Below are 27,086 nucleotides of genomic sequence, written 5' to 3'. Positions count from 1 at the left end.
AATGTCAATGACATTTCCCAGGATGAGCGCTTTACATTTTATGGTCATGTCCCTTTTGGTAGTTTCATAGGGCCATCATGCATCGAGATGACGGGCTTTCCCCTCTTTTCTCTCTCTCTCTCTCTCTCTCTTCTTGTCGCTCAGTTTGAATTCTTTCAGTGACTGGAGCGGCAAAGTCAATTGAGATTTGCCCCCAAGACCCGCCGATATTCGTAGGGAGAATCGATTGATGAAGAAGAAAAATAACTCAAGCCAGCATTGCGGTGAGAGACCTTTGAACGAGACGAGTTGACCATCAATGAGCCAATGCCCGTCGAACAAGTGCCTAGAGCAGTAGTCATCAGAGCTCAAAAGCGTACAGTTCTGCGGCATGCCTGACCCAAAAAGGTCTAGATCGTCCTGATTTCTCCTGCAGTGTGGGAATTTTGCTGGACTTGATGAAAGTGCAAACTGTCAAGCGTCCATCCTTCCAGCGGTGATGAGCTAGAACGGGCGATGCTGGTTATTGTTGGTCTCTGGTCCAGCACTCGCGCACGCAATGGGCAGTCGGGACAGGGAATGGTCGATGGGCCGGTCCACCCAAGCCAGGTCGACCCTTGCAAAAGCCCTCATTGCCCCGGTTGAGACACAAGGAAGAGATTGCCGATGGAAGGGTGGTGGTTCCTGAACCGCAGCGTAGGGGAGCCCCAACCATCCTGCCATCCGTTGTTCGAGAAAAAAGGGGATTGGACGAGGGGGAAACCGCAGTCTGGCTACATGCATCTAGTTGGCGTTGAGAAACGTCCGATTTGCGTGAATGCAGCACGGCGCATGCGAAGTGCACTGAGGCGGGAAACTTACTTCTAGCCCCTACTGCTGGAAGTCTAAGAAAAGCCCTTGGGCGGCAAGCATGTCAGTTAAGTGGTGGGCTTAGAGACGCGGTTTGTTTCCCACCGGCCATTAAACCCCCGGTCAGCGGCGTGCAACGTGGCTCGCCTGGTTAAGGCTCTCCTCTGAAGATCCCATGCAGTAGAAGGCCGGACGACGGCTGGCGGGAGGGGCGGATGTGACCGTACAAGTGGTAGACGTAGGGTACACTAGACGAGTGGTTGGTGGGGGGTTGGGTTAGGTGGTGACATCGTAGCGAATTGGCTTCAGCAGCGAGGGCGGCGTTGTTTCCTTGTGCTGAGAAGGCTGGCTGTGAATCAATCAATCAATCAATCGATTGATAAGAAGGCGGTTGTGACTATGTCAGCAAGGAGACATGTCGTGGCAATGGCTGGTTAGTCGTCCATTCATCATGGGCGGAAGGTAGGGGCTCAGGGCGGAAGTTGGGTGACTTTGGACACATGCTGGTGGTGGTGAGGTTGGGCCGGATGGTCGTAAGGTGGGTGGGATTGGAGGGACGGGATGCCGTGGCAAGGCTCCTCCCGACGACGGTGTTTGAGAGGTGCAGTAGTCCTCCTGTCTTGGGCCGAACAGATTCTCAATAGGCCAGTCTGCATTGCAGCGATGTAGGTAGCCCGGTGCTGCCGGTGTCATTGGGTGCACTGCAAGCACCCGACTTGGTCCGACTAGACGCCACTGGGCAAATGGGACCAGATGAGGTGGAGGGCCGTACGAGTCGGAGGTTGGGCGCCGAGGGATGCCGCAGACAACATGGCTGGTGACATTGGGCCGTCGTCTGCTTTTTCGTGGCTGACGAGCGATGCTGCTGCCCATGTGGGGTTCGCAGTTGGTTAGACCAGCAAGACATCGAGATTTTGGCCGAAGCCATCGCGACACCGGAATCGCTACATATCCTGGGATACTACCAGGGAGCACGGCGTATCCGTAGGGCGCAACAACAAGGTCAAGGGGGCGACTGGTTGATGGTCGATGTGGTAGACACTGTGTCGATGCGTGCACAAAGGCGGCAGGGACAGCAGTCGATGGACGATGGTGAACGGCCTTTGTTGTTGTTGTTGTTTTTTAGGTATCCTGAGGAACGGCCATCCATGAACGTAAAGTACTATGTAGAATAGTATCCGTATACGGAGTATAGGTAGGCAGGTCTGTTTTTCAGGGATACTGGGAGTTGATGGGAAGCGGAAATGAAGAAGGGTTGGCCAACGTTGTGGTAACTGACGACATTGTGTGTGTGCCGAACTTTCGGCAGGTGGAAACGTGTTAAAGGAAATAAAGATACGGATACAATAAAAATATTGTCTTATTGGGAAGGAAGCATTGGGTGTCACCGACTGTGTGTTTACTTACTCGCTCTTGCCCATGGTCTCGGGCAGTGGCTGACACCTGCATCACCCTGTCAGCCGAGAAAGACAACTCAGGGCGTCTTCAGTCCCTGACAGGCCTGTACTTAGGTGCCCTCATAAACAACGCAAGTGGGCCACGATAAATGCATGTAGGTATCGGTATCCCCGCCGCACTCAATATCAAGCATGGCAAGTTGGTCACCAGCCCGTCTCGCCAGTATCTACCAGGTCCGGCAGGCACTGCGCTGTAGGCTCTCTCTCCTCGAGACCCGAGATCCGAATCAGGCCAGACAGACGCCGCCTCGCCTTGCCCTCTCCTTTTTGTCCATAATGCATCGCCTTATGGTACCCTAGGTGTTTGCATTGATCAGGCTGGAAAGCCTCATTTGCTATCCTTCGAGCCCCCGAGTCCGAGCATTTGTCGCAGTGACATGAACCCTGCCTCGCCCGCCTCGCCCGCCTCCCCTCGATGGTTGCTGGTTGGGTATTATCCGTGGTGGGTGTACTCACAGAAAAGCAGACGGACAGATCCGCCTCTCTTGTCGTGACTCGAGCCGAGCTCCTCCACTTCCCCCTCCCCCTTCCCCTCCCAGAACGACATCGAATGCGCATACGGCCAAGATGATCGTGGCTTCGGACGCCCCAGCCCACGATCGGTCGCTCCTGGCGACTGGCGGTGTGCCGGAACACGTGGAGATGGCTTCTGTCCCGGTCCCGGTCCCGTCGGGTGGGCCACCCAACGCCAGCGGACTATGATGTAGGATCTGTCCATAAACTACCCTGCCTTACTTTCATCAGGTGGACCGTCGTCTATTACTTTGACCATTCCTTCACCGAACCAGATATCGCTGCATTCCGGCCGCATCTCCGGTGCATAAGCCAAGCAAACCCTTCACCCCAAGGGGCATGTCCGAAACTGCACGCTGCATATGGTTCTGCGAAACTCTCGCCTAGCTCCTCAACAACAGTCGATTTATGTTTCTATGGGGGGAAAAGACGCACGCATAGTACTCGGAGACTTGTAAATTGCCACTCCAGCAAACCCTAAAAAGCTTGTCAAACTCCCGTCAACCTCCTCAGCCGCAAGATTCCCGTCGAATGACAACCCCGCGTATCCCAAAAACGCCAACGCCAGTAAACAGGTCTGATGAAAAGAGCCAAGGTACCCGAGAAACGTATGAACAGAGGCCGCCCCTGAAGTTGTTGCCGCATCGAATAAGTAAGCCTGTGCAAAGCCTACATCGTACGTCGTGTATGTCGTGCAAAGCCCACCAACTCCCCCCGGACAGACTTGGACTTGTCTTTGTTCACACCCCCGTATGGCGGTCCCATGCAAGCCTCTAGGAGCCCCGTTCTTGGCCACGAATGCTATGCCATTCTCCTTGGCCGTCCCCGCAGGAACGACTGCCGCCTGTAGCCCTTTACATGGCCATTTCCGCCTGCAGCTTGCGAAGCTCGGCCTCTTCGTCGTCCTCTTCGGCAATGGGCGCCTTGCCTTTGACTGATTCATCGCATGTTAGCCACTATTCTATGTCCGTGAGAGAGGAGGGTATTCCTTACTTTCTCCATTCGCTGCAGCCGGCATGCGATGGACGGCATCCGACACTGGCACTGACCCGGTGCTTATCATTTGCTCGTCCAACTGCTCCTGCTGCATATTTTCCAGCTCCTCTTCCAAATCCTCGTCGATGATGTTGTCCGTCTGGCCCGTCGTAATGGCGTTGACGATTTCCTCGCTGAGGGCATTCTGTTCGCGGAGTTCCTCCCTGTTCGCACCGTGTAAGCATTCGTTCCGTTGACCGTCAACGCAGATCGCGGGTTTTCGGAAACATACATTGTCTGGTCCACCTTGTCGACTGTAAGCTTGCCGTGGATGCCCTTCATGGCCTGGCCGGCCTTCTCCATTGCCAGCAGCGTCTCCCGGTTGATATTCGCCGACTCGATAGCGTTGATCTGGGACTCGAGTGTCGTAATCTGAGATATAGTCTGCTCGAGGCTATGCTCGTGGCCCTTCTTGCGACGTAAGGCAGCCTTTGCGGCTGCCGGGTTGCCTCATCAGCCTTCAACCTCGTTGCGGTATATGGCTCACATGACTTACCGTTCTTGTTGGTGTTGACGTTCTTCCTCGCAATAGCGTCTTGTTCGTCCATCAGGTTTTGGAGGTGCTTTTCTCTCTTCTGAAGCATATCGAGCTGGACCCGAAGGCCAAGGATCGCATCTTTGGCGTCATTCTTCTTCTTGGCGCCGCCGCCGCCGCCGAACCAGCCCCAGACGCCAGACATTATGATACAGGCTGTAGGATTAAGAGGTTGACTATCGAGTTGAGTGAACGGAAAGGGGGCCGGGCCGGTTTTTAGGCTGTGCGCAGGTGACTATCGGTCGAAGGCAGCCGTATTCCACGATTGCGTGGCACTCGCCGAAGTTTGATGGCGGGGTACCGAAACGGAAAAACAAGCGGGCACTCGTCGTCGTTTCAACGAGCCGCAGATATAGCAAGGAATATTGGCTGACACAGTTATCAAAGTCGTGAAATCGTGTGACGAACACTCGCGGCTCTCCAGGTCAACACGTCGCAGGGTCGATAGGTAGAACGCTGAGAGATAGGATCAGGTAGTCAAAGCAGGTATGATGCAAGCTTCCGACTGGCTTAGCGATGCCGTTTAGTGGGCGGCGGGCGATGACGGCGGCTCTGCCCAGCAACACCGTCCGCTCGGTTTGGCCGAGGTTCAGCCGGTCATGTGAGAAGGGCCGCGTGACTCTCGCAATGTGACTGGCAGATAAGCATATTGCTTATCGCCGATATGGCCCAGGTGTCACCAGCTGTCAGTACACTGGGTAGAAGCATTCACATTCATCAACCCATCATCAACCTACTACGTAGCCATGTCCCTCAAACCAGTGTCACTATGACAGACTTCTCAGGCGCTTAAGCAATTCTCTTTCGGAGCACGTCGATGAACTGTATGCCTCGTACAAGGCTGCCTTTTGCGTCATCATGTCCAGAGGCCCGCTTCCTTCCCAGTTGTGTCTTCTATCAGACCTGCCGTTGAGGTCACCAGGCGAGAAGGTCAGATTCATGGGATGGTAAGACCCCCCCCCCCCCCCCCTCTTCCTTCATACCATCGTTGGTAGAATCTTGCCCATTTATTTTTCAGAATTCGCCCCGCACCTACTATATACTGATTTGGCTTCAGTGTAACCTCATACTCAACGCACTCGGCAGTGCTTACGCTAGAGCACAACTTCCCTAAAGGGTCCCACGTCAGTGCATTAGTCGACGTTCAGCTTCTACTTGGCACTATTAAGTCGAATGAGACGCAAATCGGCGAATGGGTTAATGTCGTTGGTTATGTCACACCGTCGCCTCCAGGAACGCGGGCCAAAGGAACAGGAGAGCCCAGGAAAGCGGCTATCCAGGCTCTGATGCTTTGGTCGACCGGCCCTATCGATCTTCAACGATACGAGTCTACCTTTATCATTGCCTGACCAGGAGTCTGGATGAGTCCGCGGTTACTGCTTGACGAGAAGAAGCACACCTACCATATGTCGTGAAAAGCTACGCATGACCCGAGCACACCCCGATAGGAGCCTTACTCACAACATTGGCAGACGTGTCATGCTCGTCGGGCTTGCCGCTCACCACTGCATTCAAGCTGCCTCAAGCCTCCCGATTCGTTGTCGAACACACAAACCACAGGATTTTGATAAGGATTACGTCTGCTAGACTGACGACAAAGTTCTCGATCCGTGGTTCGAGCTTTGGGACGGACCGAGTGCAGTCCCGACTTTGGCGTCCTATCGGAAGCCTCCGTTGTACAAGGAATTTGGGCAGCGCATGCTGTTGGCCCACAACAGCAATTTTGGTGCGATTGTAATGCATCTTGTCTATTTCTGGAACCAAAAACTATACAAAGGTGAGTATCTGAGTCGGAAAAGGCTAGCTGGTCGCATCCTGCCGGGCGTTGAACTTCTGCAGCGCGCCTCTCAGGACGGTTTTGCATACGTATACCCCTTGAGAGCAGTGGACGGACGGTGCCGTAGTTTTGGCTGCTACCATTGGCTCCCCCGACTGCCAGATGGCGAACTGCTGCTGGATGATTCCACGACACATGCTCTTGCTCGTCCCAATCAGAAAAGACTTGGTCATGCTGCTTCATCCCGCCTGTCGCCTGACCAGCCACACAACGATTCCTTGGCCGGGTCCACCGTCCGCTGCGGCCCTAGGCCACACAAACCGCTTCCCCTCACCAAAGACACGACCTTCATCGCATACCTCGAATCATCTAATTCCACAAATTCGTCCGGTTATGCAGCAAAAGGACGAATCCAGCCATGTGCGACGCCCTTGGTGTTTACGCTTGGATCCAAAAGTCTGGCCCAATATGAGATCTCGGCCACAAGAGCCGACTCAACCGAAATGTCCGCCCTCACTCACGCCGCCTCTCATCGTAACGTCGATGTCGCTCATGGCTTCTGTGTGTTTCATGCCTCCTTCGCGAAGAATCGTTTGACCCTCGCGATATCACGACCGGCTGGTGCAGCGGCCTCTTGAGAGGCTTGTCCGCTTCTTGTGCCCTAATAGCCGCCTGTCGCTCCCATATCTCCTTGGATTTCCTGCAAATATCATCGATTTGCTCCTAGAAGCGGCCAAGACAGTTAGCGGCAAGTGCGCTTTATAAAACAAAGAATGCGTCATGGCGAAGCTCACGTCGGTCAGGCATGGGCCTGGAGTAGTGATGAGAAACCCATCTTCTCCCTATAGATGCTGTGAGAGGCGGCTCGATCACATTGGATGATAAGTTCACACCTCGTTTGTGTAAGGTCTGACCGTTGCATCTGGGCCAAGATAATAGGGAAGCTCTTGGGTGATGATCTTTTTGTGGATATCCAAGCGAGGGATCCAATATCTGTTCATCTCTGTTGGTGAAGACATGGCAACCGCTCGGACATGGGAAATACGATTTGTCTGCTCGAGCACCTGTAAAGGACGAGATGACTCGAATTGTTAGGAGGTCATGGCGATCAGGAGGACGAAGACGGTATTTATCTTCGCCCAACTACTTGCGCGATGATCTGGGCGCGCCAATCCTCGTACACGGCAACAGTGTCGAGATGACTAGTTTTCAAGGCCTATTATTTGCACCAAACAAGACGAAAGGAGCACTTTTGGACTTGCCTTTTCGGCACAGTTATTGTCGGCATCCTCACCGCTTCGGGCTGTCAGTCGTCAGAACCTGCCTCGATAATGCCTGCATGCAAGGCCAGACGCTACACATGTCCGTCTGTTGTGTCGGTTCTCATGAGGGTGGGAACCCATCTTCTGGGTTTGCGTATGCGTGTGTGCGTGAATGTGCGTTCCACCTCTCACGTTGGGGTGGTGAGCCTGCAGGAGATAGGCAAAGTGAGGCGGACGGCGGCAACCCCATGACGGTCCGCCTCACACGCTCACAATAATCCCGCCAACGCAACCGCAAATCACCTTCAGGCATTGCACCCAGCGTCGAAGCCACCTCCATCGAACTGTGTCGTCGATTTTCGCGCCCGCACCCGTCATTGAACCATGTCTCTTATGCTGGCCATTCGTTAGTCACTTCTCGGTAATGAATGGATCAACCCGCTGCCAGATCCAGTGACGGGGACTAGAGTGCAGTTTCTGCAGGTCCATCTTCTTGCCACGGCTGTTCTCGAACAAACTGGAATGGAACATCCCCTCGTGGCTTCCTGGCATACCCTTTTCACTACGGGGTTCCCTCCATGGATGACCCCGGTGGGTAAGGTAAGGCGCCGCTCCTCACTGGCGGTCGAATGCGCAGATCGGGACGATCACTGTCTCCGACTTCGAGGCGAACTTGCGGGGAACTACGAAAGACGGCCACTCGGTGCCCGCCGGAAGTTATATCCATCGAGGATCTCACGTTCTTCAACGATCCGGATGAACCTAAACCCTTCCAGCTTTGGTGTTGGTCCCAGGTCCTTGGAACCCAGAGCTGCCTTGATCGGCGACGTCACGTCATGGTTCGGATGAATCATAGTCGAACGTCGATCATCATTCTCGAAAACACAGCCCTCCCGCTGTTCCTTGTAGTGTGTAGTCGACTCCTGGCTGTGGACTAGCACTCGGAATGTACCTACTCCGAGACCATGTCAACTCCTCAATCTTGAAAGACGACGCCAGTACAAGGCTGACTCACGCAACTACGATGAACAAAAGCGGCGCTTTCCTGCCAGGGATCTTGTTTGGTGATCACCATATAACCCCCTGGGTGAACACAATGCCTGAACTCCCCGCCGTGGGTAGAGGAATGGTGAACAAACGTCCATGTCTTCGACTACGTACGGATTGGCTACTGCACGAGAGTGGCTTATATACAAGACTCTGTGCTTCACCATTACCCACACACTACTTTTCTCCCCTGCCTCGTCACTATTGTTGCTACCGTTTCAAGCTCTGCCGTTGTCCAAGTACCTAAAGGACGGCACGGATAAGAATAAAAAAAGGGGGGGAGTGAAAAGCAGGGCGAGCAATTACATTGGCTTTCGTCAACCGCGTATTGTAAGGAAACCCGGTAATGGACAGTCCATGGCTCGTACGATAAGGCGGGCAGGGTCGTCTCTCGTTGCACACCACAAACAATGGAAACCCCTTGCCAAGGAACTACCGGGAGATCTACTCGAGGCGGGCAGCTAAACCCTTGCAGGAATTCCCCGCGATTCTGCCTCACGGATCAAGGCTCTTTTTCGGGGGATTGGACATCCCCGACAGCTCTAGATCGTCGCTTGTGGATCCTCAAAGGCTTGGCTTATCGCCGTCGGCCTGCTGCTGCTGCTATCGCACCAGCGCTGCTGTCGAAGTGTCGTTGTGCGTGATTTATTCGCGTGCCAGCTGCTATTATATGGCGAGCATGTGCTCGTCTTTAGACATACTTGTTCGCCTGGCTTACTGGGCGACGTCAATATCAGCGTTAGACCTGTGCACTCGATCGCTCGATTGAGCCGCAGAGGGCCATGGCTTACGGTGTTTCTAAGGCCATCATCCACTCTCGAGACCATCTCCGTCGGTCACCGGAGAGGTAAGTATACGCCGGTCCTGTCCACGAATAACTGTCTGTGTGTTTTTTTCTTTTTCAAGATGAAGGTGCTGACCTCTAATATTACTACCAAAGCTGATAACGACACTCGACTCCATTTGGTCCGCCTGCCTTCCTCTACTTGAATGGCTCCGCCAGGAATGTACTTGGTATGAATATTCAAATATATTAGACTAGTGGTAGTATCTCGCACGTTAGTGGATGGTCGATCGTTGAAACGTTTTCGCCGGATGACTCACGGCTGACCTCACGGCTGATAACGGGCACAGACGAACAGTGTGAAGACGACAACGGGAACTGAGGCAAGTCGATAGTGTAAATGTGCTCTTGTTTGTATATCTCAGCCAAGCCTTGAAAACCTTCATCTCTCCAAAATGCCTGACAATAAGATTCTCGTCCTCGGCAGTGGCTCGGTCGCAAAGCCATGCGTCGACTACCTCCTCCGGAACGAGAGAAACAAGTTGACGATTGGTCCGCATTCCTTGCTCCGGCAAATCTCGTACCTCGCACAGCTGACAACCCAAACACAGCGTGCCGTACCAGGTCCGCCGCGCAGGCGTTGGCGTCAAACCACATACGAGCCATGGCCCATTGCTCTCGACGTCGCCTCCCCTGAGCTTGACGCACATGTAGCCGCCCACGACTTGGTTATCTCTCTTGTTCCATTCATTCACCATCCTACAGTAATCAAGGCCGGGATAAGGGGAAAGACGCACGTCGTGACGACAAGCTACGTGTCTCCGGGCACCAGGGAGTTGGAGGGTGAAGCCATGGCCGCGGGGATTACGGTTCTGAACGAAGTGGGCGTTGATCCCGGTAAGACGCACCCTCCCTATTTGTTCCTCATAGAAAGAAGATGGCTCATGGTGGCATTTTAGGCGTGGATCACTTATACGCCATCAAAGCTAGTGGCGAAGTGCACCGCAAGGGCGGGAAAGTAAAGATTTGCTTTTCTTTTCTGCTTCGCACAACGACATGGCTAACGGAGGAATTTGACAGATCAAGGAGTTCCATTCTTACTGCGGCGGCCTGCCGGCCCCAGAATGCGCCGACAATCCCCTACGCTTCAAGTTCTCCTGTTCTCCGCACGGCTACCTCCTCTCTCAGTTCAACTCAGCCTCATACCTCCAAGACGGGAAGGTCGTTGACATTTCCAACCGAGACCTCATGGCCCGGGCCGGCCCTTACCACGTCGCCGACGGACACTCCTTCGTGGCGTACCCGAACCGGAACTCGGTCCCATTCCGAGAGTTTTACAACATTCCAGAAGCAGAGACCGTTGCCCGCGGATCATTGCGATACGAGGGGAACCCGTCCTTCGTGGCGGCGCTGATCAAGCTGGGGTGGCTGGACAGACAGCCGAGGGATTGGTTGGAGAAGGGGAACGTTGATCTGACGCTGAGAGAGGTTTTTGGACGCATAATCTGTGCACATGGGTCAGACTAAGAGTAAGTTCTCCAAACAACGTGATTCCTCGTGTGTCCATTCCCCTAATGGGGCGTAGGTCCCTCATCGCACGTGTCGACGAGTTGTGCAGCTTCCCAAACGGCGCGGAGAGAGGCAGGATCATTTCCGGGCTGCGGTGGATTGGTCTGTTCTCCGAAAATCCGGCTACCTTGCGCAGAAACCCCCTTCACACGCTCTGGGCCGAGCTCGAGAGGCTCTTGAGCTTCCAGCCTGGCGAGAGGGACTTGGTCATGCTCCAACACAAGTTCGTCATCCAGTGGGAAGACGGCAGAAAGGTAAGCAGACGCCCCACCAGCCAACATGCCGTTTCCCGCGCTTCGTGTTTCTAACGCTGATGGACGGCTCGTGAAGGAGACAAGAACCTCTACTCTGGAGCTTCTGGGAGATCCTGAAGGCCACTCTGCCATGGCGAAGTTGGTAGGCCTTACCTGTGGCATCGCTACCCAGTTGCTGCTTGATGGTGAGCCGGCTCTTAATGTACCTGGAGTGTTGGTGCCTTATACAGAGGATATTTGCAACCCGATCCGCAACAAGCTTGAGGACGAAGGTATTAAGTTGGTTGAGAAGACTCTTTAGGCAATTGATGTTTCCGATCTCCTTGCCTAACCTTTTTTTGCCGGGGATGCAGCATGTTTAGTTTGTACTTCTGGGATCGATTCATACTACGAGAGTTAACTACCAGGCTTTTTTTGTATCCCTCTCTATACACGCGTGCCTGGCCTACAGCTCACTGAGCTTGAACATGTTGACGCTGTTCTTCCATGCAGCATCCGCCACTTCCTCGACACTCAAGCCCTTCAACCCCGCCACGAGATAAGCCACCCTTTCCATCGTACAACTCTCGTTCCTGCCCTTTACCATGAGCCCCGTTTCGAACTTGTCCTTCTTCTTACTCTGCGGTAGAGCAGGCGCATTGGCAAGGTACCTCTTGGCAAGTTCCGAACCGGCGGGGATCTCGCCCCATGGGGCGTCCGTCTCGATCTGCAGCCTCTCCAGCGGGATCTCGCGCACCATCTCTAGGCTCTCCCTGTCCTGGAAGCTGAAGCCGTTGACGCTGACGTCGAACCCCATTTCCACGAGGGCTTTCATCTGGGTCGAGGTGCCGACGAAGGAGTGGACGAGACCTCGACGGGGCAGCTTGGGGAGGTAGGGCCCGACAACGCCCGCGAAGTCGTCGAATGCGGCGCGGCAGTGGAGGAACAGGAGCAGGTCGAACCGCTCCTCGACAAAGAGGTCCAGTTGGCGTTTGAAGGTGCGGATCTGGGCCTCCTTGGAGGCGTGGTTGAGACGGTCGTAATCGAGGCCAAGCTCCCCAAAGGCAGCCAACACCGAGGGGGACCCTCCGAGCGTGTGTTTCAGAGCGACGCGTACGGCCTGCGCCAGCTTCTTGAAGTACCCGTCCTCGCCGCCATCCTCTTCGGCATCCGGTTCGGCCGCGTGGTACGGGTGTATACCAAGGGTAACGAAACAGGTCCCCGCCGGCCGTGACTTCGCAATGGTAAAGTTGATTGCCGCGTCGCCGAGCGACATGCCCGTCAGCATCACCTTGTCGACCCCGGCGGCCAGGGCACGGTCGAGGACGTCATCAAAGTCCGGCTCGTGATACTGCTTGCCACGGTAGAAGCCTGCAAACTCCTTTGCTGTCGCTGTGACGGCGACCTGGAACACGGCGAGTCAGCCCACCAAAGGTTTGCGTGCTCTTGGTGCGCATAAAGACTTGAGGGGATCAGGCACGTACATCCGCGAAGCGAAGTTTCTTGGTCGGCTTCACCGGCGCTTTTGTCGGGAAGCCGGCGAGTAGGTCTGCATCCGGTGCCATCGACTTAAGATGACCAGGAAGTCTCATCGGTCGGGAAAAGTGGCGATCAGAGGTACTGCATGCCCAAGCCTTTTTTGTTTTCAATAGATTGAGCGTTTCACAATACCTTGGATTTGCTACCATCACCAGTAGTGAGTTATTTGCTGTGATTCAAGTAGTGTTCCCACACGTCCCCCCCCCCCCCCCCCGCTTCGGAATCAATTAGGCTAGTGAGTGGACATCTCGGCAGCCGGGCTCAATCTACCTCTAAGCCCCATCACAGGGTGACGTTGAAGTGACTCGATGGCATAGACAGGCACTTGACAACGATACATAGCCTCAAAGCCAACTCTCCATTGCCCACTGCAACTGAAGATAGGTTCATAGCAAGCATTCTGGACATAGCATCTATTCATCGTAAACAGCAGCAAGACGGCCTTCCTTGGCTCTGGCCTTGACACATCAACAGGTTCAGTAAGTACTTTACCGGACTGGCACTTGAGCACACGCATACCAAAATGAGAAATACCTGTCTGAACAGGGCCCTGATATGCTACCTGCAACTGCTCCTGATTCATGAATGCAGATGGTCCATCTACTCTATTGTGTCTATTGACATTTTTCATGACTTGCGGAAATAACTGCTCGCGGTAAAAGTGACAATCCTGGTCCGGTGGCCGGGCCGGCGTTAACCGTGCGCAACCACCGTGTCCGCTTCAACGGCGGGAACGGTCACCCGGTCGGGATTGACTATGCGGAGAAGAATACGTACCTACTACATGTTACGCCCTTCCGAGCGGAGGTTGTCTTGTCATCACTCCGGCCTCGTAAAAGCCAGACGTCAGCCAAGGACCAACACGCCAGATACAACTTCAATAAATACCAAAGTCTTTTCGACACGAGAGGTTTTGGAAATCTGCAAATTATCTCACCTATTTTGCCATCATCACAAGACCAACAATCCCGAATTGCTCTTATCTCATCTAAGCCCTTCAAGTTATCATAACCATCACCATCAACCCTGCAACAGCAATCAACTTCACCCGCGCTTTTCTGTAATCATGACGAGCCTCAAAGACTTCCGTGTTCTCACCTTTGATGTCTACGGTACCTTGATTGATTGGGAGACTGGTGTGCTGGCAGCTTTACAGCCCCTCCTTGAGGAGAACCAGCGCACCGACTTCTCCCGCAGGCATCTCTTGGAAGTACACCAAGATCACGAATACAAACAGCAAACAAAGACCCCAGAACTGCCGTACTCTGAACTCCTCACAACCATCCACCCGCAGATAGCCGACAAGCTCGGGCTGGCCGCGCCCTCTCCAGAGTCCTCGAAAGCCTTTGGGGACTCGGTGGGCCGTTGGCCTGCCTTCCCGGACACGGTCGACGCCCTGCGCCGCCTGGGCAAGTACTACAAGCTCGTTGTTCTCTCCAACGTCGACCGCGAGTCCTTCGCCGCTACCAACTCGGGGCCCCTCGCAGGTGTCCCGTTCGACCTGGTGATCACCGCTCAGGATGTTGGGTCCTACAAGCCTGACCAACGCAACTTCGAATACATGCTGGCCAAGGTCAAGGGAAACTTCGGGGTGGAGAAGGACCAGGTGCTGCAGACGGCGCAGAGCCAGTTCCATGACCACCACCCGGCGAAGGAGGCGGGGATCAAATCGTCTTGGATCGTGCGGCCCGGTGCGGTGATGGGAAACAGAGAGCGTGAGGTGTACGACTGGAAGTTTGACACCTTGGGTCACATGGCAGATGCCCTCGAAAAAGAACTGGCTTGATTTAATCCTGGACGGTGCAAAAAAAAAAAAAAAAAAGCTTTTCCCCAAGACTTTTGGCTATTGTGCTTAATTGCTCTGTGTAAGAAGTGTTTGTTCAGTTCGCGTCATGAACTGGGCATGTTTAGCACAGAAGCTATGGATATTCTGATTGATTCTGCCAGCCATAAACATCAGCCATTGCCTTTATAGAAAGCACTTGATCAGCCGATTCGCTAACTCATGGTTCGTATTGAATGATGATATTCAGAATTTACGTCTCAGGCTTAACAAGGATGTTTGACAGCCCGCGCTGTGGCTATCGCTGGACAGCTGATTACCGATAGAACACAATGGCCCCACGCCAGTAAAGAACTAAGGTGGAAATGAGGTCTAGCACTGCTATTCAATGAAATTCTTGCACTCTTCCAACATTGTTCTTAGGTTATCGAGTAACGGGAAACAGAGAGGCAACTAGAGAGCCAGTGGGCTTTGGCAGGAAGGAACAGGACGGGGAGGGTTTTGACGTTCCACGAGACGTCTCCTTTCCGTTTCTGCTGGAAAACACCAATGACATGCATCTATATTGTCTTCTAATAGTCGTTAAATTGCGCATCCAACCATTATAGCCTAAACGCCTTCGTCAAGCACAGCATGCGGATCCATCCTCTACCTATAAGAACGGAATATATACGATGTGGACATCCGTCATCGTGCATTAGCATCTTGGCCTGATCATGGCTGTTTTATGGAGAATGACGCGATCAAATAATCACTGGCGAATTGAACTATTTGTGAGTGCTACGGAGACTACGCGGGCTCGCGTAAATCGCCGCAATCACGGCAATTCCAGCGAATGCCGTGGAAGCGGCAAAGGCATACCGGATACCCTCGTAGTAGACTTGGCGCGCAGGGAGGCGGACCTCTACTGGCAGGGTCTTGAGAGCCGTCACAGAATGCCGGATTTCGTCAATGAGCTGGACGTAAGATCCGGGTTAGTGGCGCAGATGACAGGAAAGATGGAAGGGTTCAACGCACCTGCTCCTTATCGGGTATGTGGCCGAGGGTTTTGGGCAGTCGGAGGCTGAGTGTTGTCTGTACGATCGCGGAGGTGATTGCCACGCCCCAGACGCTGCCGAGAGAGCGAACGAGATACACAGTCGAGGCCGAAACTGCGTGATCTACAAGTAGTGATATCAGCCAGAGTCCCAACAGGATATTGAGGTCGAGCACAGGACTTGCCGGCATGGTCGAACGAAGCCAAGGTCGTGAAGAGAATCGCCGGATAAATCATACCCTGTCCGAGATTCGCCGGGAAGATGTAAACCAAGTACTTCCACTTCGAGTCTTGAAACTGCAGGGCCGTCACGAGGGCGTTTCCGAACAGCATCAGAAAGGCACCAGCTCGGACCAGCCAGATGAGCTTACCCCAGCGCGACATGACGATGCCTGCAAAGAGACCGCCCAGGGGCGTCGCGAGCGATGGGAACGCCAGCCTTGCCCCAGCGATGGTGGCAGAGTCGAGCAAGACCACCTGAAAGAACAGGGGCAACATGAACAGGTACTTGTTAGTAGAGTTAGCATCTACAATGCCCCGTCAAACAAGACATGCGGCATGAGCACTTACCGCGTACGCGGCAAGTCCAGCGCAGACGTTGGAGATCTGCGTCAGGACTGGCAATCTTCCCTTGAGCATCCTTAACGGGATGACGGGAATGGCCCTCGTCCGTGCCTCGACAACCACAAACAACGCGAGAAGGCCGACACTGCCGACCAGCGTGCCAATGACCACGGGGCTGCCCCACGGCAGCTCGTTTCCTCCCAGGCTCAACCCGACAAGCTGGACAGAGATGGCGACAACAAGGAGCAGCGCTCCGGAGACGTCGACGCGGGACCAGATGGCCCTGTAGTCGTTCGCGTCGATACCGAACCCTCCCTCCGGGTTGTCAATGACCAGGGCGCCGAGCACGAGCGCGGAGAGGGAGACGGGCACCTGCAGCAGGAAACACCAGCGCCAGCCGATGTGGTCGGCGATGGACCCGCCGAAGGAGGCGCCAGCGACGGCGCCGAAACCGAACATGCCGTTCTGGAGGGCCTGGTACATGCCCCTCTTGCGGAAGGGGATCATGTCCGAGTTGACAATGGTTGCTGTTGCTCGCGCGTCAGTCACGAATTGCTGTTCCAGCCGCGAGGAGGGGAGATGCCGGACCCATCGTCATCAGACCGCCCCCTCCGAACCCCGTCAACGCGCGCATGCAGTTCAGCAGCACCACGTCGCCCGCCAGCCCGCATCCCAGGCACCCCAGCCCAAAGGTGACGCTGCTGACGAAGAAGCAGATCCTCCGCCCAAAGATGTCCGAGAACCGGCCGTAGAGCGGCTGGAATGCGGTGCTGGTGATGAGGTACGACGTCGTCAGCCAGCTCGCCGTGTTGGCGGCGTCGAACTCGGAGCCGATGACGGCGTACGTCGAAGCCGTGACGGTCCCGTCGAACCCGTACAGGAAGACGTTGGACATGATGGCCAGCTCAATCCAGCCGAAGCCGCGGGGGGGCTTCCAAGTCTCGCCGTCCCCGACCGCGGCGGCCGGGTCGCGGAGGAGGGGCTGGTCTTCGCGCGGGGCGGAGGGTTCCGTTCCCGGATCGGGGTACGGAGGCGGAGGCGGCGGCGACGACGATGCCGGGTTCGGAGGGCTGGCGGCTCGTGCGCCCCCGACTTCTTCGTCCGGGGAGCGGGGCCGGGCGTGCGGTTTAGCCATGATTGCGTCCTTGGGTGGACTCTATGGCGTGGAGGGCGAGAGTTTGCTGGTGTTTGCGGTTTCGAGATCGGATGGCCTCTGCACCGATGCGAAGTACTGCGACTTGAGGGGGGGGGGCTATTGTTGAAGGAATAGGAAGAATTCAAAGATAGTCAAGGAGCGAAAAAAAAAGTGTGGAGGCCATCACGCAATCGCTGCAATCTTCCCACCCGCCCCGGCTTTTCTCCAACTGCAATGACGGGCTGGCTGACTAGGGTATACCGGAACGACGATAAGCGGGACTTTTGTGATTTTTTTGCAGTTTTGCTTTATCAAGAGAGCTCTCCCGCTGGGGAACCGGCGCTGCGTGGGGCCGGGTAGTGCCTGTTTGTTGCATCTTAGCTTCGGCGGGGATCGGGTACCGGATCGGACACCTATGGTCCGGTCGGCATGCCGCACACTGACCAGGCACACCATCAAGACGTACTGGCTACGGGCACCAGGGCCGCGCGGCGTCTGTCCTGGACCCTGGAGATTGTCGGGCCGGAGTTTTTTATGATTGACATCATCAATTCAGTTGACCTTGCGTGTATCTTGCCCATGAATATGCTTGGTATATTGCTGAATATGGTCTGTTTCATTCATCACCATGTACCTTCATCCTATCGGCAACTAATGGTTGGTGAGGTCTGCAGGATGCCGAATAATTCACACAGAGCACGCCATGCAAGGCGTCTGGCTCTCTGGGCTGAGGAAAGAAGAAAAAAAGAGAAAAAAAGAAAGAAAACAAAAGCCTTGCCCGTTCCAATTAAGAAATCAAAACACATAGCCAACTTTGGTTCATTCGAATTTCCGTCTCCATGTAAAAACCCCTATGTATGTGTTACATTGGTGATGGAGGTTGAGAAAAATGTAGGTGACCTAGAGCAGAAAACCACAAGTCGGTCGACAAACAAGAGTTTCATATCGTAAGTGAGGAGACTTGAAAGATGCCCAAGAAGGCGAAGAGCTTCTGGGAGCGGTCCCTTCTCCGGGCTCTGGGGGGCGCAGGCGGCTGCTATTGAATGAGATCGCGGCTACCCATCGCAGCTCATCCGAGTGAACGTCTCCAAGTTGTGAAAAACGAGTCCCTGACAAGTCGCGATGGTTTCAGTAAAGCGAAGACAGAATGTCTTGTGTTATCAGCGCTTGAACCCACAGGCTTCAGGTCGCAACCAACATACGGCCCCATCAACAGTTCATCTACACACGAAGTCCAAGCTTCAAGATACTGAATTTTAAGTTGAATGTTTCTCATAAGGGTGACTCGGAGGGAGAGGATATAGATGGTTTTAGCCTGGTGTTCATGATTCTCAGACGACGCTGGCTCATCTCCTTGGCGGCACACATGCAACCGGTTTGATCTATGAGAATTCGACTCATTGTATTGAAATCCCATTTGTATCCGCAGTTTATGTAGCAATTTTCAGTTAAATGGCTCACAATCTGTTATGTCACGCAAAATACGAAATAACCAAATCGAAACATGAAGCTGAAAAGTCATTTTCAATTGTGAGCTATACCTCAGGTACCTAGCATGAGCATGAGAGCGAGAGTGCTGCTGGAGGGTGGAACGTGCGCCGACGGGGAAATGTCGCTTACATAATGAGCGTGACCCCACGCCGCCCAGCAAATAAAACCAGACCAGCCGCGAAAAAATCTTCACTTCTCTCGTGCTCCGCCAAACCAAGAAAAAAAAAAACCAGCAACACGTAGACGGTCATTTGTCGACAAACTAAAGGGGATCAGACGGGGCTCTCGAGACGGTCCCGGTGGCAATCGACCCTCATCGGTCTTATGCAGACCTGAGATCGGGCCGTCAGCTGAGGGCCAGTCTGATCCCGCAACACTGATGGTACGTTTGTAAGATTCTCACCTCGCTTCTTCCCCCACACCGTCCTTAAAGATGATACCGGGATATTTCCCATCTGTATTGATATCTTATTAAATGATCATTTATTCACACTGAAAATTCTGAATCGACACATGAATGCTCTGTTATCAAGGAATCGCTCGGGAGGAACCGCTTGGCTAACAAGACTTCACAGGTTCCGATGGAGAAATTCTGCAGTAGAGCTCATTCATATCGTCGATGTCTTGGTTAGATATATAGCATAATACTACATTGCTAGTTCTTTTGGACCAGGCCCCCCCGCCGTACATGTGACTACTGTTTGAAAACTCGTGATACAGACCTTTGTGAACTCGTTCCGCATCTAGCGGCGCCAGCCCAGTCAGTCTGACACCGGTACGTCGGTGAGCCCCGGGGTCGACTGGTGCTTTGCCCCCCCATATCCGTAGGAATGCCCCCGAGCCAATCGATGGGATACTGCATAGACAAGCCACAACAGGAAGCATGCCGGCGTCCACGCGGGTCCAAGGTTTTGGGGCTGTGAGGCCCCGGAATCCCTGAGAATGTCGACAATAGTGGGCAGCAGCAGTCCCTGGGGCGGAGCAGATGAGCCACGGCGGGCTGCAGGTCATGGTCAAGTGCCGACTGTGTGCAGCGAGGCAGACAGGCTCTGCAGCTGGTCAAAGTCGATGGAACGCAAGGCTTGGAAGATAGTCGGCTTAATAGGGTGTATTAAGAAAGCGTTTCCTGGATGCAGATCTGCAGCATCGACGACGGTACAGCAGCGCAAGAAGAAAGTTGGTAGCGGGCGGCATGTCGTGGCAGTGAAGCAGGGCCGATCCCAACGATTGACAAGCTTTCCGAGGTTGGAAGATGGTAGCGATGGGTGTTTTTTTCACGGTCTCGGGCAGCAAGCGTTTTCTTCCTCGACTACAAGACAAGACCAGACCAAGCAAGACTAGACAGAGCCAGGCCAAGGTGGAGCTAGATTGAGAGAAGTCTTCTTCGGGCTTCCCTCAGTGTTCTGGGGTTCCGGCGGGGCTTGCGCATCTACCGTAATACAGTGACACCTGGTAGTCTACAGGTGCTCTTCCGTGCCATGACGACATCCAGCTGCGACGAAGCGGGGCAGAATATTCCAGGGTTCAAAACATGAGCATTTGTGATGGGGGATGCATTTGTGAAGAAAGACTGCGACGGCATACCACACACACCATAGACGCCGTCTGAACTGTCAAGATGGCGTCGGACGGGGAACCAAGGTTATAGCCTCGAGAAGACAAGAGTTCCTCCGGGAGGCAGGCATCGAACCGTGCCGCTCTTCTCTGCGTCATCCGCCCATAGGTAGACCATTGCCAACCCCCTCCAGGCAGTGTCTCCTGCGGGGCGTCTTGTTGGAAATCTGACCAGCTGTCACAGGTGACAAGGATGGGGACGGATGACAAGGCCGCTTGAGGGGTATCGTGGCCTGTCGTTGCTCTGAGCCACCCACCCACCGAGGCTTCGGATGGCGTGCCGTACCAAGTCTGGCTGGTCACAAGGCTGCCTTGGCCTCGACGCTCTGCTGCTTGGCCGAGAAGGCTTTGTCATTTGTTTGTTTTTTTTGTTGGGAAGAGTGGATTCTAGCAGGTGCTTCGCGAACCGTGCTGCTTTTGTGTCTCGCTCGTGGACAAGTTACCACTGAAGAGGGGTCGGAGGTGTTGGGTGCTTTTCTTGGGTGGGTAAGAGCACGGCCATTACAAATGACGTAATTTTGTTGCCCCGTTATGCCGAGGGGGGGGGGGGGGGGGGGCGCGACAGAAGGTCAAGTCAATGTCGTAAGGTGTCTGGCTGGACAGGTTCGGAGACGCAATAATGCAGATAATATTACGACCTTGCATGGGCAAAAGGAAGGAAGGGGAGCATGGGCTTAGAAAGCGCCTTCCAACTACAGACCCTGCTTGGTCAGTTGCCGCCAAACGAATAGCTTTCATTTTGGGGGGGAATGACATGGAACCCGCTACGTGGGTAGGTACCTACATCGTAGGTATGTACAATGTATATTTAGCACTTTACTGCAACAGGGAGTCACATTTCCATGTGCTGACCTTGGCCCGGATCCGTCCTGAGCTGGCGGCCGGCACCGACAAGGCCGGACTGGCCCTTCTCCCGTAGCTTAATGCCTTGGTTGGGAGAAAGGCCCAGGGGGTTGTGGGAGGGACGACGAGTTGGAATGTCTTACAGTAATTAGAAAGAGGCGGCTTTAATGCATTGATTGCATAGTAGGTGGGTTGGGTACCTAAGTTACCTAGGTAGGATAGAGAGGAGACGCTAGGTAAAGTACATCACCACCTCCTGCTCCTGGCGGTAGTGGTGGTGGTGTCCTGCTGGAAGCCTGTGTCACACTTTCCCCATCCCAGCCTAACACCACGGTGCCCCTCTACCACTTCCATTTCTTGCCGTCCCTTCTCTTCCAGGTCCGTCCTCCTCCACCCTCTCTCTCTGTCCCGAACCGTTCTCCACCCACTTCTCTGTCGTTCTCTCTCGCTCTCTCTCTCTCTCGGGCACTTCCCTCTCCCCACCACTTGTGCATGTCCAGTTGTGATCCTTTCACTCATAAGACAGAAGAAATACACTAACACATCGACTGGTGTGTGTGTGTGTTCATTAGACAGATTGCCTACCCGCTTCCACCCAACCAGAGACTGTCGCAGGCCCACCAGCACCACGCTGCACAGCACACACTACTATTACCTAGTGTCCCCTCCTCCATATGCACACCATTTAATCCTGTGCTCCCCTCCGTCATCATCGCACATCCTGCCCTTATCCTTTGTGCTTGATCCCCCGCAAACCTACACCAAAACGATCCGAACCGACGTCGCCCGTTTGACTTTCAGCTGCCGCTTTCCGCAAACAGCGTTGCCCTTCTTTCGCTACCATCGCATCCAGCGATGGCTGGAGTTTATAGAGAGTCGACCCGAGTTTACCGGGATCCGACCGACTACTCATCCGACGAAGACCGTTACAAGTCCTCTACTGTGCGTCGTTACAAGGTCGGTCCCAGACGTGTTGACACCATCGAGCGCACGGAGCGAGTCGAAATCGACGACGATCGCCGATCACGCTATTCCGGCTACCCGCTGCGCAGCTCCGGCGAATTTGCCTATGCTCCCGAGCGTCCCCGCTCCGCTTTTGACTCCCGGAGCCAGGTGATTGAGCGCGAGCGCGAGCGCGACGTCGACCCCTACAGAAGCGAAACCCGCAGCGTCGTCTCCCAAATTAACTACGAGCGCGAACGTGACCGTGACCGCGGTCGATTTGACGACGCTCGTTACGACGAAGTCCGTAGTGCTGTCGACAACCGAAGTGTCATCGAGGTTGAGCGCGAGCGGGTTGACTGGGACCGCCGCTCCAGAGGAACCTCCCACCACCACCACCACCACCACCACCATCATGAGCCCGAGACAGAAGTCCGCGTCGACAAGCGTGTCGAGCATCGCGAGGATGGCGACGTCAAGGTTGAAAAGCGTGTCGAGGAATACAGGGACGACCATGGCGGCGCGGAGGTCGAGAAATATCGTAAGGAGACCGAGTACTACTCTCCCATCAGCCCTCCGCCTGTTCCCCAGCCTGTCATCATCCGCCAGCAGGCTCCCGAACCTCAGCAGATCATTGTCCAGGAGGCGCCCCCACCTGCTCCCATCATTGTCCCTCGCCAAGAACCTGGCATTGTCGTGCTGAGGGAGCGTGAGTCTCCCCGTGAAATGGTTCGTCGCGAGCCCCGCGAGGACGAGTACTACTACCGCCGAGAGACCAAAGACATCGGCCCTTACCACCGGGACGAACGTGAATATCATTACGACCGCCGAGGCCGTGAGCGCGACTACATCAGCGACGATGAAGACTACTATATCAAGCGAACCGTCATCCGCCGGAACAGAAGCTCCAGTTCCGACCACCACCACAAGCGCCATCTTGCCGAGGGAGCCCTTGCCGGTGCCGGCCTTGCAGCGCTAGCCGCGAGTCGCAGAGACGGCCGTGGCGAGATCCCCGCCAACCGCGGGAGCAAAGTCCTCGCCGGCGCTGCCATCGGTGGCTTGGGCACCGAGATTCTTAGGAGAGCCCGCAGCGCATACGAAGAGTCATATCACGACGATCACTACAGGTCTCGCTCGAGATCCCGCAGCCGCAGCTCCAGGATCAAGACTGGCCTTGGCATTGCCGCCGCAGCCCTTGCCGTAGCAGGCGCGGCCAAATATTACCAAAGCGGCAAAATCGAAAAGGAAGAGATGCGCCGCGGTCGGAGCAGGAACAGAAGCTACTCTGTCTCGAGCTACTCTGTGTCCCGGTCTCGCAGCCGTAGCCGCAAGAGCCGCAAGAGCAAGAGCCGCAGCCGGTCCGTTGCCAAGGCTGCAGCTGCAACTGCTGCCGCCGCAGGTTTGGTGAAGCACTTCCGCGACAGGTCCAAGTCCAAGTCTAGGAGCCGTTCACGGTCCAAGTCCCGCCTAAGGACCGGAGCGGAGGTGGTTGCTGCCGGCTTGGCTGGAGGCGTGGCCAGTAAGATTTATAAAAACCGCAAGGACAAGAAAGAGCGCGAACTAGATCGCGAACTCAGCGATGATGAGTATGAGGAAGAAGCCAGGCGGGAACGGCGTGAACACCGTCGGTCGCGCAGCAGGTCTCAGGCCCGTTCTCTACATCCCGAGCCGCACAGCGCTGATTCCGAGCTAGGCTTAGTTGAGTACGGGACTTCACCGCTGCCGACCGACCCGCCGTACCCTCCAGATGATGGGTATGAGTCTGCAGCGAACGAGGGGCGGCGCCGTCGACACCGACGTATGTCAGCCGATGATTACGATGACCGCGAGCCAGCGAAGAAGAGGAGCAAGAGTCGGCTGAGAGACATGGCAGCAGCAGCAGTTGGGACAGGAGCCGCCGCTATCGGGCTGAAGCAGTACCAGAAGAAGAAGGAGAGAGAGGAGGACGAGGAGGAGAACCTCAGGTCGAGGGAGCGAAGCGCCAGATCTCGCTCCAGAGACAGATCCGTCTCGCGCCCCCGAGCACACTCGCGAGACCGGGCATACAGCAGAGAACGAAGCACAGATCGGCCGATAAATCGGGACCGCGAAAGGGACCGCAGGAGTACGTAGAGTAGAAATGTGCATCGACTTTTGTAGAGCACGGCTGACAAGCTTGGCAGGGTATGAAGAAGGCGTCCGGGACGATGAGTACTACACCGATTACAGCCGTCCGCCGTCGCCGCCTCATGCGTCAGGTGGTTCTTACTATCCGCCACCGCCGGCCGCCGCTGCGGGCTTCACTCAATATCCCAACATCTCGACCGCCAACTTGAGGGAGCAGTACCCGCCGTATCCCCAAGACTATCCCCCAGGACCGCCGCCAATGGGGCCTTCTCCGCCTATGGCCACCGGCGGTGCTGGGGGATACCCCCCTCCCCCGGCCGGCGGTCCTCCCCCATCAGGGGGTCTGCCACCGGGGACGAGGTTCGGTCCTGATCATGTGAGTGATGACATATCTCGTAGCGCCTCACCACAAGATGCCCAGCCAGTTGGTCTGGGCCGTGAGGGTGGGTCGATCTAGTCGTTATTTCTCTTTTTTGAGACTTGAGTCGCTCCATTCGAACCGGTGGCTAACATATCTTGCAGATGGTCTGAAATGGAGAGAGCGTGTTAAACAGTTTCTGCCGCCAAATTCACTGTCCCGGCCTCAGTCTCAGCCCCAGCCTCGACCCCGGCCTCGGTCCTCTCCGTCGTCTTCGGAATCAAGCTCTGTGTCTGGAAAACGCGACCAGGTGCCGCGTCACTCATCTTCCAAATCCGTCACCTTCATTCCACTTTCCCCTCAATCATCGCAAACTCTGCGTCGTCATCGTCTAGAACATGAGCAACTTGCAGAGCAAGAGGTCAAGAGGGAAGAAGAACCAGCTGCGCTCAGTGAAGAGCAACTGGAAAGTCTGCGGCCTGTTCTCAACCGCCGACGATCCTCGTCAGACCCTTCTTCTAGCAGGCCGCTAGCCGCTCGTCGCAAGCGAGAATTGGACTCTCCTGAATCAAGTGACGAGGTCGAGGTCTTACCTGATCGATTTGACTCCGAGGGCCGCCCCCTTGGCAGTGCGGGAACCCTGCGGTTGAGGCAAGGCGCTTTCGAAACCCGACCGCGGCACGGCAACGGCTGGCACTCGAGCGGGGCGTGGGCTGTCGGCGGTACAGACGAAGATATGGTGCAAAGAGTTGCAGGCGATATTGAAAACATGATTAGCGGGCAAGGTAGCTGGAAAAGTCTGTTGAAGGATGTTGTCGGAATTGTCCAGGAGGTGCAACAAGGTGGGCAGTCGCGCAGGATTGAGGATACGGACGAAGAGGAGGACCGTCACGGTCGGCAACGGAGGAGGAGAAGAAGTAACTGACGACTTACGACTGATTTGATTTCATCGATTATTTACGCCTTCTTGTATGCGGGGGTTGCCTTTTCCTACACCTGAGCTTGGGGTACTTAGATACGATATGACGGGAATTCTAACGACTCACGATTCTGCTTCAAAACATTTTACGAACAAGATGGCATAAATAGAAGCACGAAAATACATAGAGCTTTGCTGAACATGCCTGATACATCTTCCAAACTTCCAAATTTTACGGAAACTATTGGCGACGAGAGCATCGGATAAGGCAGATCTATGTACACATACTTTTTTGGGCCGTCGTCTATTTCTATATCTCACATCATGTACATGTTTCATCATAACTCGTCGTGCACCACGGGCTTCTCTGGCCGCCCGCTGTCCTTGTGTAGGTCGACGCCGATCTTGCCCCGCCACTTCTGGAAGACGCTCCAGAGCTCCTTCTCCATGCCCGACTCCATCTGATCCGGCAGCACCACGACGTAGTCGACGTACAGATTGCCAAACTCGGTCTGGTGGTAGACGCTGTCGCCGTCCTCGTGATACACGGGCATGCCCTCGCCCTTGACTGTCTCCACGTGGCCCGGCTGCACGACCTGGCCCCTGTCGCGGCCGAGGCGCACGATGTGTCCGTCAAGATGGGTCAGGTTCCGCGTCCAGTCTCCCATCCACGCCTCGCGCAACGAGAGGACCTCTGTCCAGTACAGGTCGTGGTTCTTGCGCCTGAAGAAGGTGCCGTCGACGCGGTCGGGGTTGTCCTGCTCGAGCCCCGGCTCCTTCTCGGCCAGCGTGACGACCAGGTTGCCGGCGACGTAGTCGGGGCTTGCGTCCGCCTCGTTCTCGTACACGATCTGGCTGTCCCTCGCGGCGCCCCGGGCGACGGTGAGCTGGACCGTCGTGGGCTTCCGCACGACGCGCGCGCCGCCGCAGGTGTGGCACTTGTGCTTGATGCTCTGGCCGCGGCCGCCGCAGGCGTCGCACTGCATCTGGACCTGCTGGAACATGCCGGGGGCGAGCTGGTGCTTGACGATGCGCACACCGCGGCCGCCGCAGACGCCGCACGTCTCGACCTTGCCGTCGGCGGAGCCGGTGCCGTCGCAGTCCTCGCAGATGTGCTGCTTGTCCCACTGGAACTCGGTGTTTACGCCGTTGTAGAAGTCGCGGAGGGAGATACCGATGCGCACGTTGACGTCCTGGCCGCGGCGCTGACCTTGGCCGCCAAAGTGGCCGCCGCCGCCGAAGAAGCGGGAGAAGACGTCAAAGGGGTCGTGGCGGTGGCCGCCGCCGCCCTGCTGCTGCTGCTTGAGGCCCTCGTGGCCGTACTGGTCGTAGATCTTGCGGCTTTCGGGATCAATAAGGGCCTCGTAGGCCTCCGAGACTTCGACGAACTTGTCTTTTGCGGTGGCGTCGCCGCTGTAAGAACAGGATTGTGAGTTTCAGAAACCAAAGGGGGAAGGGCGGAGGAGGCAAGTTTTCTAGAATTAGAAGACTGCAACGTACGGGTTCTTATCAGGGTGGTATTTCTTGCTCAGTTTACGGTAGGCGGACTTGATCTCGCGGTCCGAGGCGGACTTGCTGATGCCGAGGAGATTATAATAGTCCTCGGCGCAGAGAGCCAGCTGGGCGAGACATAGGAGCAGCAACACGAGTGCCGCCCCTCGGAAGAACATCGCGCTCCCCTTTGGTGTATTTCGTTTGGGAGGTGGTGGAAAAAGA

General features: G+C 55.2%; 9 protein-coding genes across 9 annotated transcripts; 4 read left to right on the top strand and 5 right to left on the bottom strand.

Moving 5' to 3' along the window:
- Window positions 1-3,652: 3,652 nt before the first annotated feature.
- On the bottom strand, window positions 3,653-4,513 carry GLRG_04155 (Snf7 family protein; the record flags this gene model as incomplete). Its single annotated transcript, XM_008094840.1, has 4 exons — window positions 3,653-3,732; window positions 3,792-3,997; window positions 4,066-4,270; window positions 4,330-4,513. The coding sequence occupies 4 exons, from the start codon at window positions 4,511-4,513 to the stop codon at window positions 3,653-3,655; spliced, it is 675 nt and encodes a 224-aa protein (XP_008093031.1).
- A 713-nt stretch (window positions 4,514-5,226) lies between these two features.
- On the top strand, window positions 5,227-5,717 carry GLRG_04154 (uncharacterized protein; the record flags this gene model as incomplete). The annotated part of the gene is made up of 2 exons (XM_008094839.1): window positions 5,227-5,315; window positions 5,426-5,717. 2 exons carry the CDS (start codon window positions 5,227-5,229, stop codon window positions 5,715-5,717), a joined length of 381 nt encoding a protein of 126 aa, XP_008093030.1.
- A 941-nt stretch (window positions 5,718-6,658) lies between these two features.
- Window positions 6,659-7,164, bottom strand: GLRG_04153 (uncharacterized protein; the record flags this gene model as incomplete). Its single annotated transcript, XM_008094838.1, has 3 exons — window positions 6,659-6,868; window positions 6,940-6,987; window positions 7,039-7,164. The coding sequence occupies 3 exons, from the start codon at window positions 7,162-7,164 to the stop codon at window positions 6,659-6,661; spliced, it is 384 nt and encodes a 127-aa protein (XP_008093029.1).
- A 2,529-nt stretch (window positions 7,165-9,693) lies between these two features.
- Window positions 9,694-11,362, top strand: GLRG_04152 (saccharopine dehydrogenase; the record flags this gene model as incomplete). Its single annotated transcript, XM_008094837.1, has 5 exons — window positions 9,694-10,135; window positions 10,198-10,256; window positions 10,319-10,755; window positions 10,824-11,061; window positions 11,138-11,362. 5 exons carry the CDS (start codon window positions 9,694-9,696, stop codon window positions 11,360-11,362), a joined length of 1,401 nt encoding a protein of 466 aa, XP_008093028.1.
- Window positions 11,363-11,506: 144 nt separating this feature from the next.
- GLRG_04151 (TatD family hydrolase) lies at window positions 11,507-12,605 on the bottom strand (the record flags this gene model as incomplete). Its single annotated transcript, XM_008094836.1, has 2 exons — window positions 11,507-12,445; window positions 12,525-12,605. The coding sequence occupies 2 exons, from the start codon at window positions 12,603-12,605 to the stop codon at window positions 11,507-11,509; spliced, it is 1,020 nt and encodes a 339-aa protein (XP_008093027.1).
- A 1,040-nt stretch (window positions 12,606-13,645) lies between these two features.
- GLRG_04150 (haloacid dehalogenase) lies at window positions 13,646-14,365 on the top strand (the record flags this gene model as incomplete). The annotated part of the gene is made up of 1 exon (XM_008094835.1): window positions 13,646-14,365. The coding sequence occupies one exon, from the start codon at window positions 13,646-13,648 to the stop codon at window positions 14,363-14,365; it is 720 nt and encodes a 239-aa protein (XP_008093026.1).
- A 764-nt stretch (window positions 14,366-15,129) lies between these two features.
- On the bottom strand, window positions 15,130-17,097 carry GLRG_04149 (major facilitator superfamily transporter; the record flags this gene model as incomplete). The annotated part of the gene is made up of 5 exons (XM_008094834.1): window positions 15,130-15,318; window positions 15,380-15,522; window positions 15,584-15,905; window positions 15,969-16,489; window positions 16,551-17,097. 5 exons carry the CDS (start codon window positions 17,095-17,097, stop codon window positions 15,130-15,132), a joined length of 1,722 nt encoding a protein of 573 aa, XP_008093025.1.
- A 4,803-nt stretch (window positions 17,098-21,900) lies between these two features.
- On the top strand, window positions 21,901-25,376 carry GLRG_04148 (uncharacterized protein; the record flags this gene model as incomplete). Its single annotated transcript, XM_008094833.1, has 3 exons — window positions 21,901-24,091; window positions 24,150-24,536; window positions 24,616-25,376. 3 exons carry the CDS (start codon window positions 21,901-21,903, stop codon window positions 25,374-25,376), a joined length of 3,339 nt encoding a protein of 1,112 aa, XP_008093024.1.
- A 332-nt stretch (window positions 25,377-25,708) lies between these two features.
- GLRG_04147 (DnaJ domain-containing protein) lies at window positions 25,709-27,040 on the bottom strand (the record flags this gene model as incomplete). The annotated part of the gene is made up of 2 exons (XM_008094832.1): window positions 25,709-26,783; window positions 26,871-27,040. The coding sequence occupies 2 exons, from the start codon at window positions 27,038-27,040 to the stop codon at window positions 25,709-25,711; spliced, it is 1,245 nt and encodes a 414-aa protein (XP_008093023.1).
- Between the last annotated feature and the right edge of the window lie 46 nt (window positions 27,041-27,086).

This window comes from Colletotrichum graminicola (genome assembly GCF_000149035.1).
Source record: "Colletotrichum graminicola M1.001 genomic scaffold supercont1.13, whole genome shotgun sequence".
Taxonomy (NCBI): domain Eukaryota; kingdom Fungi; phylum Ascomycota; class Sordariomycetes; order Glomerellales; family Glomerellaceae; genus Colletotrichum; species Colletotrichum graminicola.
Note: the sequence above shows the minus strand (reverse complement) of the source record. Positions and strands in the feature narration are given on the sequence as shown.